The sequence below is a fragment of the Schistocerca serialis genome, chromosome 5 (genome assembly GCF_023864345.2).
Source record: "Schistocerca serialis cubense isolate TAMUIC-IGC-003099 chromosome 5, iqSchSeri2.2, whole genome shotgun sequence".
Taxonomy (NCBI): Eukaryota; Metazoa; Arthropoda; class Insecta; order Orthoptera; family Acrididae; genus Schistocerca; species Schistocerca serialis.
The window spans coordinates 290,652,553-290,667,293 of record NC_064642.1 but is presented as its reverse complement, the minus strand read 5'-3'; the positions used below and the strand labels follow the sequence as shown (position 1 = coordinate 290,667,293).

Sequence of the window (14,741 nt, the reverse complement as noted above, 5' to 3'; positions counted from 1 at the left end):
CTTCAACCAGACAATCGTCGGAGACGTGTTTGGAGGCAAACCGGTCAGGCTGAACGCCTTAGACACACTGTCCAGCGAGTGCTCAATGTGGAGTTCCCTGCTGTTTGGGGTGGCATTATGTGGGCCCGAAGTACACCGCTGGTGGTCGTGGAAGGCGCCGTAGCGGCTGTACGATACGTGAATGCCCTCCTCCGATCGATAATGCAACCATATCGGAAGCATATTGGCGAGGCATGCGTCAGGGACGGCAATTCGCACCCCCATCGTGCACATGACTTCCTTCAGGATTACGACATCGTTCGACTAGAGTGGCCAGCATGTTCTCCCGACCTGAACCCTAACGAACTTTCCTGGGATAGATTGAAAAGGGCTGTTTATGGGCGACGGAACCCACCAACCATTCTGAGGGATCTACGCCGACTCGCCGTTGAGGAATGGGACAATCTGGACCAACAGTGCCTTGTTGAACTTTTCGATAGTATGCCATGACGAATACAGGCATGCATCAATGTAAGAGGACGTGCTACTGGGTATTAGAGGTACCAGTGTGTACAGCAATTTGGACCATCACCTGCGAAGGTCTCGCTTTATGGTGATACAACATGCAATGTGTGGTTTTCATGGGCAATAAAAAGATCGGAAATATTGTTTGAGTTCTATTCCAATTTTCTGCACAGGCTCCGGAACTTTCCGAACCGAGGTGATGCAAAACGTTTTTTTGATGTGTGTATATGGAAGCGGCGTTGAAGATGCGGTCCAACACGCTATTGAGCAAGTGGGTATAATTTTCTGGCTCAGCAGTGGATATTAGCAGTACACACCTCGAGCATTTAAGGCGATCGATTGATTACACACTGTACTGGAAAGAATAGGCTAGTTGGTTATGAAAGCTGCCACCTTCAAAAATGCCAGATTGTTGAGTCGCACTGATACATCTGCTCTTGTACAATTCCAAGCACAATCGGATGAAGAACGCAACTATATATTAAAACTGAAGAAACTGCAAAAAGGTGGGAATTTAAGGAGATGGGACCTGGATAAACTGAAAGAACCAGAGGTTGTACAGATTTTCAGGGAGAGCATAAGGGAACAATTGAAAGGAATGGGGGAAAGAAATACAGTAGAATAAGAATGGGTAGCTCTGAGGGATGAAGTAGTGAAGGCAGCAGACGATCAAGTAGGTAAAAAGAAGAGGGTTAGTAGAAATCCTTGGGTAACAGAAGAAATATTGAATTTAATTGATAAAAGGAGAAAATATAAAAATGCAGTAAACGAAGCAGGCAAAAAGGAATACAAACGTCTCAAAAATGATATCGACAGGAAGTGCAAAATGGCTAAGCAGGGATGTCTAGAGGACAAATGTAAGGATGTAGAGGCTTATCTCACTAGGGGTAAGATAGATACTGCCTACAGGAAAATTAAAGAGACCTTTGGAGATAAGAGAACCACATGTATGAACATCAAGAGCTCAGATGGAAACCCAGTTCTAAGCAAAGAAGGGAGAGCAGAAAGGTGGAAGGAGTATATAGAGGGTCTATACAAGGGCGATGCACTTGAGGACAATATTATGGAAATGGAAGAGGATGTAGATGAAGATGAAATGGGAGATACGATACTGCGTGAAGAGTTTGACAGAGCACTGAAGGACCTGAGTCGAAACAAGGCCCCCGGAGTAGACAACATTCCATTGGAACTACTGACGGCCTTGGGAGAGCCAGTCCTGACAAAACTCTACCATCTGGTGAGCAAGATGTATGAAACAGGCGAAATACCCTCAGACTTCAAGAAGAATATAATAATTCCAATCCCAAAGAAAGCAGGTGTTGACAGATGTGAAAATTACCGAACAATCAGTTTAATAAGCCACAGCTGCAAAATACTAACACGTATTCTCTACAGACGAATGGAAAAACTGGTAGAAGCCAACCTCGGGGAAGATCAGTTTGGATTCCGTAGAAATACTGGAACACGTGAGGCAATACTGACCTTACGACTTACCTTAGAAGAAAGATTAAGGAAAGGCAAACCTACGTTTCTAGCATTTGTAGACTTAGAGAAAGCTTTTGACAATGTTGACTGGAATACTCTCTTTCAAATTCTAAAGGTGGCAGGGGAAAAATACAGGGAGCGAAAGGCTATTTACAACTTGTACAGAAACCAGATGGCAGTTATAAGAGTTGAGGGACATGAAAGGGAAGCAGCGGTTGGGAAGGGAGTAAGACAGGGTTGTAGCCTCTCCCCGATGTTATTCAATCTCTATATTGAGCAAGCAGTAAAGGAAACAAAAGAAAAATTTGGAGTAGGTATTAAAATCCATGGAGAAGAAATAAAAACTTTGAGGTTCGCCGATGACATTGTAATTCTGTCAGAGACAGCAAAGGACTTGGAAGAGCAGTTGAACGGAATGGATGGTGTCTTGAAGGGAGGATATAAGATGAACATCAACAAAAGCAAAACGAGGATAATGGAATGTAGTCGAGTTAAGTCGGGTGATGCTGAGGGTATTAGACTAGGAAATGAGACACTTAAAGTAGTAAAGGAGTTTTGCTATTTGGGGAGCAAAATAACTGATGATGGACGAAGTAGAGAGGATATAAAATGTAGACTGGCAATGGCAAGGAAAGCGTTTCTGAAGAAGAGAAATTTGTTAACATCGAGTATAGATTTAAGTGTCAGGAAGTTATTTCTGAAAGTATTTGTATGGAGTGTAGCCATGTATGGAAGTGAAACATGGACGGTAAATAGTTTGGACAAGAAGAGAATAGAAGCTTTTGAAATGTGGTGCTACAGAAGAATGCTGAAGATTAGATGGGTAGATCACATAACTAATGAGGAAGTATTGAATAGGATTGGGGAGAAGAGAAGTTTGTGGCACAACTTGACCAGAAGAAGGGATCGGTTGGTAGGACATGTTCTGAGGCATCAAGGGATCACCAATTTAGTATTGGAGGGCAGCGTGGAGTTTAAAAATCATAGGGGGAGACCAAGAGATGAATACACTAAGCAGATTCAGAAGGATGTAGGTTGCAGTAGGTACTGGGAGATGAAGAAGCTTGCACAGGATAGAGTAGCATGGAGAGCTGCATCAAACCAGTCTCAGGACTGAAGACCACAACAAAAAAAAAAAAAAAAAAAAAAAATATATATATATATATATATATATATATATATATATATATATATAAATAAACGGCGATGATGGCCTATCATCCCTTCAGTGAAGATGCACACCAAGTTCGATCTCTTACGATAGTCGCGGGATGTCGAGAGTAATGAGGCTAATGAACAGGGCACTAAATCAGTTGCGTGTGATGTAAGTTGAGAGTTTGTGTACGACGGGAGGCGTGCTATGTTAGTCCGTGGGGTTGTAGTTTCCACTGTGTCCAGATGGTCACCCCATATGTCTAGTAAGCAGGAGGATTCGAATACAGGTCCGGCGCAAATTTTCAAAATTTACACACTGGCAGCTAATGTATTTAATTCTTTTCTGTCTTGAATTAGACATTACTCTGCATACGATATAGCTGCAGATTTTATTCACGAACATCGCAGGTTATCTGGCCAGTGTGGTTGTCCTAACTCCCTAGTTCATTCACGGATGTTCTTACGAGGAATTACTGTTGCTATCCTTCCATATGATCCCAAAATTTCTCTCGTTTTGGGGATGCGGTCATTATGTGAGACTTGTGTTTGAGGAAACAGGAAGTTTCAAAATTGGTTCAAATGGCTCTAAGCACTATGGGACTTAACATCTGAGGTCATCAGCCCCCTAGACTTAGAACTACTTAAACCTAACTAACCTAAGGACATCACATACATCCAAGCCCGAGGCAGGATTCGAACCTGCGATCGTAGCAGCAGCGAGGTTTCGGACTGAAGCGCCTAGAACCACTCCACTACAGCGGCCGGCTCAGGAAGTTTCTTGAGTGGTTTTCGATTATGGGCTTTGGGAATTTTGTGAGTAATGGTCTCCGCGACGGACAACTGTAACGTTTCCCAGAGTACTTCATTGACTACCTCTTTGATGGCCTCACGCTGACAAAATGAACCCGTGTCGAGTGACGCCGGTTCTTCTTCACTCTACTAGTTTTCCCACTTTAGCACGGCGTACTTTTTCCTCTTGCGTCCAATACTGATAGTGATTCAGGTAGTTCATCAGACACTATGTGCACTAATGAAGTACAGATGGCACCGCGGATAAAGAAACATCCTCGGAAAATTGAACCTAACATTGCGGCAGTGGCGCCACGGATTCCACTACAAACAGTCGCATAGTCTCGTCCCGTGCCCTGGGAGTGATCCTAAACAACGGGCCACCGCAGCATATCACCCACCCCCCATGCGTTGTTGGTGTTCGCTATTTCTGTGCTACGTTTTTTTGGTTTGGGAATAGGGTACCAAACAGCGAAGTCATCGGTCCCATCGGATGAGGGTAGAAAGTCGGCCTTGCCCTTTAAAAGGAACGAAACCGACATTTTCCTGAAACGATTTAGGGAAACCATGGAAAACACAAGCCAGGATGGCCGACGAGGGTTTGAGCCGTCGTCTTTACGAATGGGAGTCCAGTGTGCTAACCAGAGCTCCACCTCGCTCGATAATGCAAATATTTTCAGTGCTGTACAGGTGTTGTTATTATGGTCTCAAGTCCAAGCACTGGTTTGATGCATCTCTCCATGCTTCCATGCTCCTTTATCCAGTGCAAGTCTCTTCGTCTCTGCATAACTACGACAACCTACAGCCATTGGAATCTGCCTACAGTATGCAAGGCCTTGGTTTCTCTCCACAAATTGTACATCCCCTTCCCCCCCCCCCCCCCCCGCCCCCCCCCCCCCCCCCGCGCGTAACCACACACTTCCTTCGATTACGAAACTGATAATTCCTGTATACATTAGGATATGTCCTATCAACTGATCCCTTCTCTTAGTCAAATTATACTATAAATTACTTTTTTTCTCCAGTTCGATTCTGTACGTCCTCATTTTTTATTCCACGTACCCAATTAATTTCCAGCCGTCTTTTATAGCATCACGTTTCAAAAGCTTCCATTCTCTTCTTGTCTTATATTCGATGTTAACAAGTTCCTCTTTTTCAGAAATGGATTTTCTACCCTGTCTACTTCGGCCATCAACAGTTATTTTCCTGTTCAGATAACAAAACTAATCTGAAAGATAGAAAATGGTGAGAACTGAAATGAAGTTACTGTGCAACGAACCACTGTAGACCACGAGTGAACCCAAATAGCTAGAAAATAACCCTGAACAACCTTTGAAATTTTGTCGACTGCGAATTCACTCTGTGTAAGAAAAAAGAATTCCATCATACAATTACTAAATATGTTTCTTTTGCAGAGCAGTTTAGAAGCAGTATAGCTTCATTTTCAATGCAAAAAGTTCGCATCGGTTTGTACAAGTACCGAACTTAGCTAGTCCAGTGATAATCTGGTAGGGGAATAAACAGCTACGAAACCAGAAATAACGCGCAATCGCACAACACTCAAATGCAATTTATTTCACCACTGACACATTTTTACATTGGTAAAAATTTATTTATTAATGACCTAATTATCAAAATAATGCGTTTGTCTACTAACGTAAGTTAAAAATTATTTAGGATATGAGACTTGTTAGAGAATACATGTCTCTTACAGACTTCTAAACAGTTTGAGTAATACAGAAGTAAAAAGTCAATACATATCGCTATGACGTATTAAAAATATAAACCGCTCGAAGAATATATAATTGTACAAAGATTTATTTTTAAAAGCTCACAAAATATAATCGAAAACTCAGTGTCTTGTACGAAAAAAATCATCACACTAGATTGAGTCGTTACGAATGAATTTTTTTCACATGGTAAATTCATCAGATTGTTCTAAACCAGAAATGGTCTCTTGCTCCAAGTAGTATTTTTACCAGATTTTGCCACTCTTTGCCCGTTGAAGAGAATATCGGTTCGAAGGGGTAGAATCCTAGAGCGGGAACGCCTTTCAGCAAGGAACAAGATTGCTATTAGGCAAAAAATACTGCAACATTCTAATATCATGCAGACCACATGCACCGCCATAATCGTTAAACATTTCACCACAAAGAGCATTAAGCGTTCAGTTGTTAGGAACATACAATACAGCACTGTACTGATTGTTGCCTCAAAGCAGGACTTTCCCCAAAACCTTTTGAAGCGAGGATGTTGCAGCAGCCCGCACCACAAGCCTTGGAGTAGGGCAGAGTATCGTGGATACTCACGTAATCGTGAAAGAACATCTTCAGCTGGCGACAACACAGCATGATCACAACGGGTCTGGAGAGCGATTGTCATAATAAACCTCATCTGAAAAAACAAAAGTAGGCAGCAACTCTTACAAGGGCTACAGCATGGAGATAGTGATTCTGATGACAGTCTGGAAATGAATCAAAATGGTAAAACGAAGCACCTGTGCGTTATCTTCATTATCCTATAGATGTTAATAACAAAGAGTGTTTGACACGTCTCGTTAGAAAAACTCCATTATCTCATGTAACATAAAAATTGTGGCAGATGTACTAGAACTCCTTGAAATATTTCATTTCCCACGCGAAACGCAACGTCTTGTGTATAATAAAATGGAAGAAAGAAAATTCTAACCTAGGAGACATACTTAACAAATAAATGAGATAAAAGTCCGTAGGTACTGTAGAAGAGAAATACTGGCCAACGAAGAGCAGCTTACGCTATAATACAGTTAGGGCAGATGGAGAGCGAAGATGTGAACTGGATAACTGTTTGCAGAACAAAGGAGTAAAGATTTGCAAACTCAGTTAGTGAACTGCATTAGCAGAGTAAAGATGATAAGAAAAGTGCATTTTACTCGTACTTGGTAAGCTACTCTAATGTATTCTCTCTTGTTTAATTTAGTGAGAGAAAAGCGACTACATTCCTTCGGCCGTGCTCGAGTTCTTTTGTCATCTTGAAATGTATGACGGAGTCATGGCGATCGATTCACTATGTCGCTTACCGTTTCTCAAAGCAAATTACCATCCGAGGTACAATGTCTGTCATTCAATGACTCTCAAATTTCTCGAGCCTCACGATAATATTTTCTGCTAACATCTACCAAGCTGGATGTTTGTAAACTTTACAACAATTAAAAATCCTTCAACCTCTTTCTATGGTTCAATTTTGTGGAGGACACTCGAAGAACAGTACATAAGAATGGCCCACTGACGGACTTCCCACTTGTTATAACATGTCATGTACATTCGAATAATTAACAAAGTGAGAAGAAAAATAGCCTCTGTCCCGGACAATAACACACGAGTGCGTTTAATGTTCTTTCTTTCAGACAAGAAGTTTCATGTGCAACTTGACATTCAGAAGGAAGAGAAAGGAAAATATTAATGGCTCACATAGTACTTTCAGAAAAATCAAAATCTATGTTATACATAACTGAGATCGAACCAAGGAGAAGACCTCTACAAAGAGCATTGTCCATATTTTCAATACTGTTATTGTGTTTGGATTTTTCGATTACTTAATATTGTCTCTATCTTCAAGACCTTAATATGTTCCAACTTTCTCTTTATGCCACATGTTTCATCACTAACGGACGATGTACAATTGTTCACAGGTTATTCAATGACGCTAGCTGCATTTGGGCATTGAAATGAATCAATAGTGACAGGTGAAAATTTGTGCCGGAAGAACAGACACCCCTTTTCTGCTTTTTACGTCATCAGTTGATGCGACACGCCGACGTTTTTGTCTCATAGCAGCAACTGCAACGTACGTCCTCAATTACTTGTTGGATGTATTAAAGCAAGGGGAAACTACAGCCGCAATTTTTCCTGATGGCATGCAGCTGTACTGTATGGTTAAATGATGATGGCATCCTCTTCGCTAAAATATTCCGGAGGTAAAATAGTCCTCCATTCAGTTTTCCACGTGAGCACTGGCCGGCCGCGGTGGCCGAGAGGTTCTAGGCGCTTCCGTCCGGAACCGCGCGACTGCTACGGTCGCAGGTTCGAATCCTGTCTCGGGCATTGATGTGTGTGATGTTCTTCGGTTAGTTAGGTTTAAGTACTTCTAAGTTATAGGGGATTGATGACCTCAGATGTTAAGTCCCATAGTGCTCAGAGCCATTTGAACATGTGGGGACTACTCAGGAGGACGTCGTTATCAGGAGAAACAAACCCGGAATTCTACGGATCGGAGAGTGGAATTACAGATCCCTTAATTGGGTAGGCAGGTTAGAAAGGGAAATTGATAGGTTAAAGTGTGAAATAGTGGGAATTAGTGAATTTCGGTGGCAGAAGTAGGACTTGTGGTCAGGTCAATATAGGGTTGTAAATACAAAATCAAATAGGGGTAATGCAGGAGGGGTTTAATAATGAATAAAAAAATAGGAACGAGGGAAAGCTACTATGAACAGCACAGTGAATGCGTTATTGTAGCCAAGATAGATCTACCACAGCAGTATAAGTGTATATGTCAACTAGCTTCGCATATGAAGAGATTAAAGAAATGTATGATCAGACAAAAGAAATTATTCAGGTAGTTAAGAGAGACGAAAACATAATACTCATGGGGGACTGGAATTCAATAGTAGGAAAAGGAAGGAAAGAAAAATAGTAGTTGAATATGAAATGGAGGAAACGAATGAAAGAGGAAGCTGCCTTGTAGAATTTTTCGCAGAACATAATTTAATCATAGCTAACCCTTGGTTTAAGAATTATGAAAGTAGGTTGTATACGTGGAAGACGATTGGTGACACCGGAAGGTTTCGGATTAATTTTGTAACGATTAGACAGATATTATGAAATCAGACATTACATTCTAAGACTTTTCCAAGGGGAGATGTGGACTCTGACCACAATTTATTGGTTATGGATTGTAGATCAAAACTGAAGAAACTACAAAAAGTAGGAATTATGAGGTGGGACCTGGATAAACTGAAAGAACCATAGGTTCTAGAGAGTTTCGCAGGCAGCATTAAGGAACGATTGATAAGAACAGGAGAAAGGAAAACAGTAGAAGAAGATTGCGTAGCATTGAGAAACGAAATAGTGAAGGCAGCAGAGAATCAAGTAGGTAAAAAATAAAGAGCTGGTAGATGTTGCATTTAATTCATGACAGGAGAAAATACACATATCAAAAAACGTTTTGCATCACGTCGGTTCGAGAGTTCAGGAACCTGTACAGGAAATTGGAATAAAGATCAACATAAACATCATTTCCACCCTTTTTATTGCTCATGAAAACCACACATTGCATGTTGTACCACCATACAGCAAGACCTTCAGAGGTGATGGTCCAGACTGTTGCACACACCGGCACCTCTAATACCCAGCAGCACCTCCTCTTACATTGAAGCATGCCTGTATTCGTCGTGGCATACCATCCACAAGTTGATCAAGGCACTATTGGTCAAGATTGTCCCTCTCTTCAATGACGGTTCGGCGTAGATCTCTCAGAGTGGTTGTTGGATCAGGTCGCCCATAAACAGCCCTTTTCAATTTATCCCAGCCATATCCAATAGGGTTCATGTCTGGAGAACATGCTGGCCACTCTAGTCGACCGATGTCGTTATCCTGAGTGAAGTCATTCACAGGATGTGAACTATGGGGGGGCGAATTGTCGTCCATTAAGAAGAATGCCTCGCCTATACTCTCCCGATATGGTTGCACTATCGGTCAGAGGATGGCATTCACGTATTGTACAGCCGTTACGGCGCCTTCCATGACCACCAGCGGCGTACGTCGGCCCCACATAATGCCACCCCAAAACATCAGGAAACTCCACATTGCTGCACTCGCTAGACGGTGTGTCTAAGGCGTTCAGCCTGAGCGGATTGCCTCCACACACGCCTCCGACGATTGTCTGGTTGAAGGCATATGCGACACTCATCGGTGAAAAGAACGTGATGCCAATCCTGAGCGGTCCATCTGGCATGTTGTTGGGCCCATCTGTACCGCACTGCATAGTGTCGTGGCTGCAAAGATGGACCTCACCATGGACGTCGGGAGTGAAGTTGCGCATCATGCAGCGTATTGCGCACAGTTTTAATCGTAACACGACGTCCTGTGGCTGCACGAAAAGCATTATTCAACATAGTGGCGTTGCTGTCAGGGTTCCTCAGAGCCATAATCCTTAGGTAGCGGTCACCACTGCAGTAGTAGCCCTTTGGCAGCCTGAGCGAGGCATGTCATCGACAGCTCCTGTCTCTTTGTATCTCCTCCATGTCCGAACAACATTGCTTTGGTTCACTCCGAGGCGCCTGGACACTTCCCTTGTTAAAAGCCCTTCCTGGCACAAAGTAGCAAATCGGACACGATCGGGCTGCGGTATTGGCCGTCGAGGGATGGGTGAACTACAGACAACACGAGCCGTGTACCTCCTTCCTGGTGGAATGACTGAAACTGATCGGCTGTCGGACCCCCTCCGTCTAATAGGCGCTGCTCATGCATGGTTGTTTACATCTTTGTGCGGGTTCAGAGACATCTCTGAACAGTCTACAGGGATTGTGTCTGTGATACAATATCCACAGTTAACGTCTATCTTCAGGAGTTTTGGGAACTGGGGTGATGCAAAACTTTTTTTGGTATGTGTATAAAAATGTAGTAAATGAAACAGGTGAAAGGGAATACAAACGTCTAAAAAATGACATTGGTAGGAAGTGCAAAATGGCTAACTAGGAATGGCTAGAGAACAAATGTAAGGATTTAGAAGCATATATCACTAGGGGGAAAGATCTATGCCGCCTACAGGAAAATTAAATAGCCCTTCGGAGAAAGGAGAACCACCTGTTTGATATTAAGAGCTCAAATGGAAACCCAGTGTTGAACAAAGAAGTGAAAGGCAGAAAGGTGGTAGCAGTATATTGAGGGTCTATACAAGGGCGATGTACTTGAGGGAAATATTATGGAAATGGAAAAAGACGTGGATGAAGATGATATGGGAGATATGATGCTGTGTGAATAATTTGAGAGAGCACTGAAAGACCTAACTGGACACGTGGCACCGGGAGTAGACAACATTCCTTTAGAACTACTGGTAGCCTTGGGGAGCCAGTCATGACAAAACTCGTCTATCTGGTGCGCAAGATGTATGAGACAGGCGGAATACCCTCAGAGTTCAAGAAGAATGTAATTACAAAGAAACCAGGTGCTGACACGAGAAAACATAAAAATGCAGTAAATGAAGCTGGTGAAAGTGAGTACAAACGTCTAAAAAATGAGCCTAGCGGGAAGTGCAAAATGGCCAAGCAGGAATGGCTAGAGAACAAACGATCAGTTTAATATGTCACGGTTGCAAAATACGAGGGGCGTTCAGAAAGTAAGCTCCGATCGGTCGCGAAATGGAAACGACTATGAAAATCCGATAAAGCTTTGCACAGATGTGTTGGGTAGTGTCTCTAGTATAACCCCAGTTAGCATCACGTCGCTCTTCTCATTTCTGAGCTCGCAGTGAGTGCGTAAAGATGTCTAGAGAATAGTGTCTGCCACCAAGTACGAGGGCCTGGTGAGAAATTTCGCCTGAAGCTATGCAGCTAACATTACATAACTGTCGTGCTGTTTCGTCTTCACAACAATTCTCAGCCGCATTCTGCAGGGGCAATGAAGATGCTTCTGCATCGTTTTCAAATGGAAATGTTAGATTACCCACAATACAGTCCGCAATTGTCTCCCCCTGAGTTTCATCTCTGGTCACATGAACCGCTGTCTTTGAAGACAACATTTTGACACAGACAACGAGGTGTAGGCCAGCGTGGAGAATTGGCGGAAAGCACTGGCGGCTGCCTTCTATGATGAGGCTATTGAAAAGTTGGTACAACGCTATGACAGAAGTCTAAGTCAGAACGGCGACTACGTAGAGAAGTAGCTGAAAGGTGTAGCTAATTGTTACAAGTAAAACATTTCTGATGTTCACTGTGGTTTCAATTTGGCAATCAATCGGAGCTTACTTTCTGAACAGGCCTCGTACTAACTCGAATTGTGTACAGAAGAATGGAAAAACTGATAGAAGCCGACCTCAGGGAAGATCGGTCTAGATTCGGAGAAATTTTGGTACATGCGAGGCAATACTGACCCTACGACTTCGCATAGAAGGTAGGTTAAGGAAAGGCAAACCTAAATTTATAGCATTTGTAGACTTAGAGAAGGCTTTTGACAATACTGACCTGAATACTCTCTTTCAAATTCTAAAAGTGGAAGAGGTAAAATACGGTGAGCCAAAGGCTATTTACAATTTGTACAGGAACAAGGAGGCAGTTGTAAGAGCCGAGGGGCATGAACGAGAAGCAGTGGTTGAGAAGCGAGTGAGATAGGATTGTAGCCTATCCAAGACGTTATCCAATTTATATATTAAGCAAGCAGTAAAGGAAACAAAAGAAAAATTTGGAATCGGAATTCATGTCCAAAGAGAAGAAATAAGAACTTCGAAGTTTGCCGATGACATTGTGATTCTGTCAGAGACAGTAAAGGACTTGGAAGAACAGTTGAACGGAATGTACAGTATCTCAAAAGGAGGACACCAAAGCAAAACGAGGATAATGGAATGTAGTCGAATTAAATCAGGTGATGCTGAGGGAATTAGATTTAGAAATGAGACACTTAAAGTAGTAGACGAGTTTTGCTATTTGGACAGCAAAATAACTGATGATCGTCGAAGTAGAGATGAAATAAAATGTAGTCTGGCAATGGCAAGAAATGCGTTTCTGAAGAAGAGAAATTTGTTAACATGGAATACACACTGAAGCGCCAAACAAACTGGTATAGGCATGTGTATTCAAATACAGAGATATGTAAACAGGCAGAATACGGCGCTTCGGTCGGTAATGACTATATAAGACAAGTATCTGGCGCAGTTGTTAGTTCGGTTACTGCTGCTGCAATGACAGGTTATCAAGAATTAAGTGAGTTTGAATTTGTTGTTTTAATCGGCGCGCGAGTGATGGGACACAGGATTTCACGAGCGTACCGTAAATATCAGGAATCCGGTAAAACATCAAATCTCCGACATCGCTGCAGCCGGAAAGGGATCCTGCAGAAACGGGACCAACGACGACTGAAGAGAATCATTCAATATGACATTAGTGCAGACCTTCCGTATATTGCTGCAGATTTCAATAACGGGCCATCAACAAGTGTCAGCGTGCGAACTATTCAACGAAACGTCATCGATATGGGCTTTCGGAGCCGAAGTCCCACTCGTATACCCTTGATGACTGCACGATACAACGCTTTACGCCTCGCCTGAGTCCGTCATCACCAACATTGGGTTGTTGATGACTGGAAATATATTACATAGTCGAACGAGTCTCGTTTTAAATTGTATAAAGCGGATGGAAGCTTACGGATATGGAGACAGCCTCGTGAATCCATGGGCCCAGCATGACAGCAGGGGACTATTGAAGCTGGTGGAGGCTCTGTAAAGGTGTGGGGCGTGTGCAGATGCAGTGTTATGGGACCCCTGACTATGTCTAGATACGCGTCTGACAAGTGACACGTACGTAAGCATCCTGTCTGACCAATCGCATCCATTTATGTTCATTGTTCATTCCGACCGACTTGGGCAATTCCAGCAGGACAACTCGACAACCCACACGTCCAGAATTGCTACAGAGTGGCTCCTGGAACACTCTTCTGAGTTCAAACACTTCTGCTGGCCACCAAACTCCCCAGACATGAGCATTATGGAGCGTCTCGGTGATGCCTTGCACCTTGCTGTTCAGATGAGATCTCCACCCCCTCATACTCTTATGGATTTATGGATAGGCCTGCAGAATTCATGGTGTCAGTTTTCTCCAGCATTACTCCAGACATTATTCGGGTCAATTTCACATTGTGTTGAGGCACTTCTGCGTGCTCGCGGGGGCCTACACGATATTAGGCAGTTGTACCAGTTTCTTTGGCTCTTCAGTGTAGATTTAAATTTCAGGAAGTCTTTTCTGAAGGTATTTGTATGGAGTGTAGCCATGTATGGAAGTGAACCATGGACGATAAACAGCTTAGACAAGAAGAGAATAGATGCTTTTGAAATGTGGTGCTATAGTAGAATGCTGGAGAATAGATAGGTAGATAACGTAACTAATGAGGAGGCACTGATTAGGATTGGGGAGAAAGGAAATTTGTGGTACAACCTGTACTGGAGGGAAGCGTGGGGGGTATAAATCTTAGACAGAGACCAAAAGATGAATACAGTAAGCAGATTCAGAAGGACGTAGGTTGCAGCAGTTACTTTGAAATGAAGCGGCTTGCACATTGTAGAGTAGCATGAAAAGCTGTATCAAACCAGTTTTCGGACTGAACACTACAACAACAACATTCCACTCTCTGTCTTTTGCTGCAGTTTTTACCCTTTACAGCTCCATCTAATACTGTGGAGGTTATTCCCTGATGTCTTAGAAGATATCCTGTCATCATGTTCCTTCTTCTTGTCAGTGTTTTCCAAATATTCCTTTCCTCGCCGTTTCTTTGGAGAAGTTCATCGTTCCTTAGCTTATCGGTCCACCTAAACTTCAACGTTCTTCTGTAGCACCACATCTTCGATTCTCTTCTGTTCCAGTTTTCCCACAGTCCATGTTTCAGTACCATACAATACTGTGTTCCAATATTCTTCCTCAAATTAAGGCCTATGTGTGGTACCAGTAGACATATCTTGGCATGGAATGCCCCATTTGCCGACGCTACTCCGCTTCTGATGTCCTCCTAGCTCCGTCCGTCGTTGGTTACTTTGCTGACAAGATTGTACAATTCCTTAACTTCATC

General features: G+C 42.8%; 1 protein-coding gene across 5 annotated transcripts in view; it reads right to left on the bottom strand.

Annotated features, from left to right (window-relative positions):
- Window positions 1-14,741, bottom strand: part of LOC126481128 (ras guanyl-releasing protein 3-like) — a 448,249-nt gene that overhangs the window by 279,704 nt on the left and 153,804 nt on the right. Inside the window, exon 2 of one of the 5 annotated variants that reach the window (XM_050104669.1) lies at window positions 6,243-6,327. The exons of the other annotated variants lie outside the window; for them this stretch is intronic. Within the exon in view, the coding sequence (XP_049960626.1) occupies window positions 6,243-6,284 (42 nt within the window). The 5' untranslated portion in view covers window positions 6,285-6,327. The remainder of the gene's footprint in view (window positions 1-6,242; window positions 6,328-14,741) is intronic. 5 annotated transcript variants of the gene reach the window in all.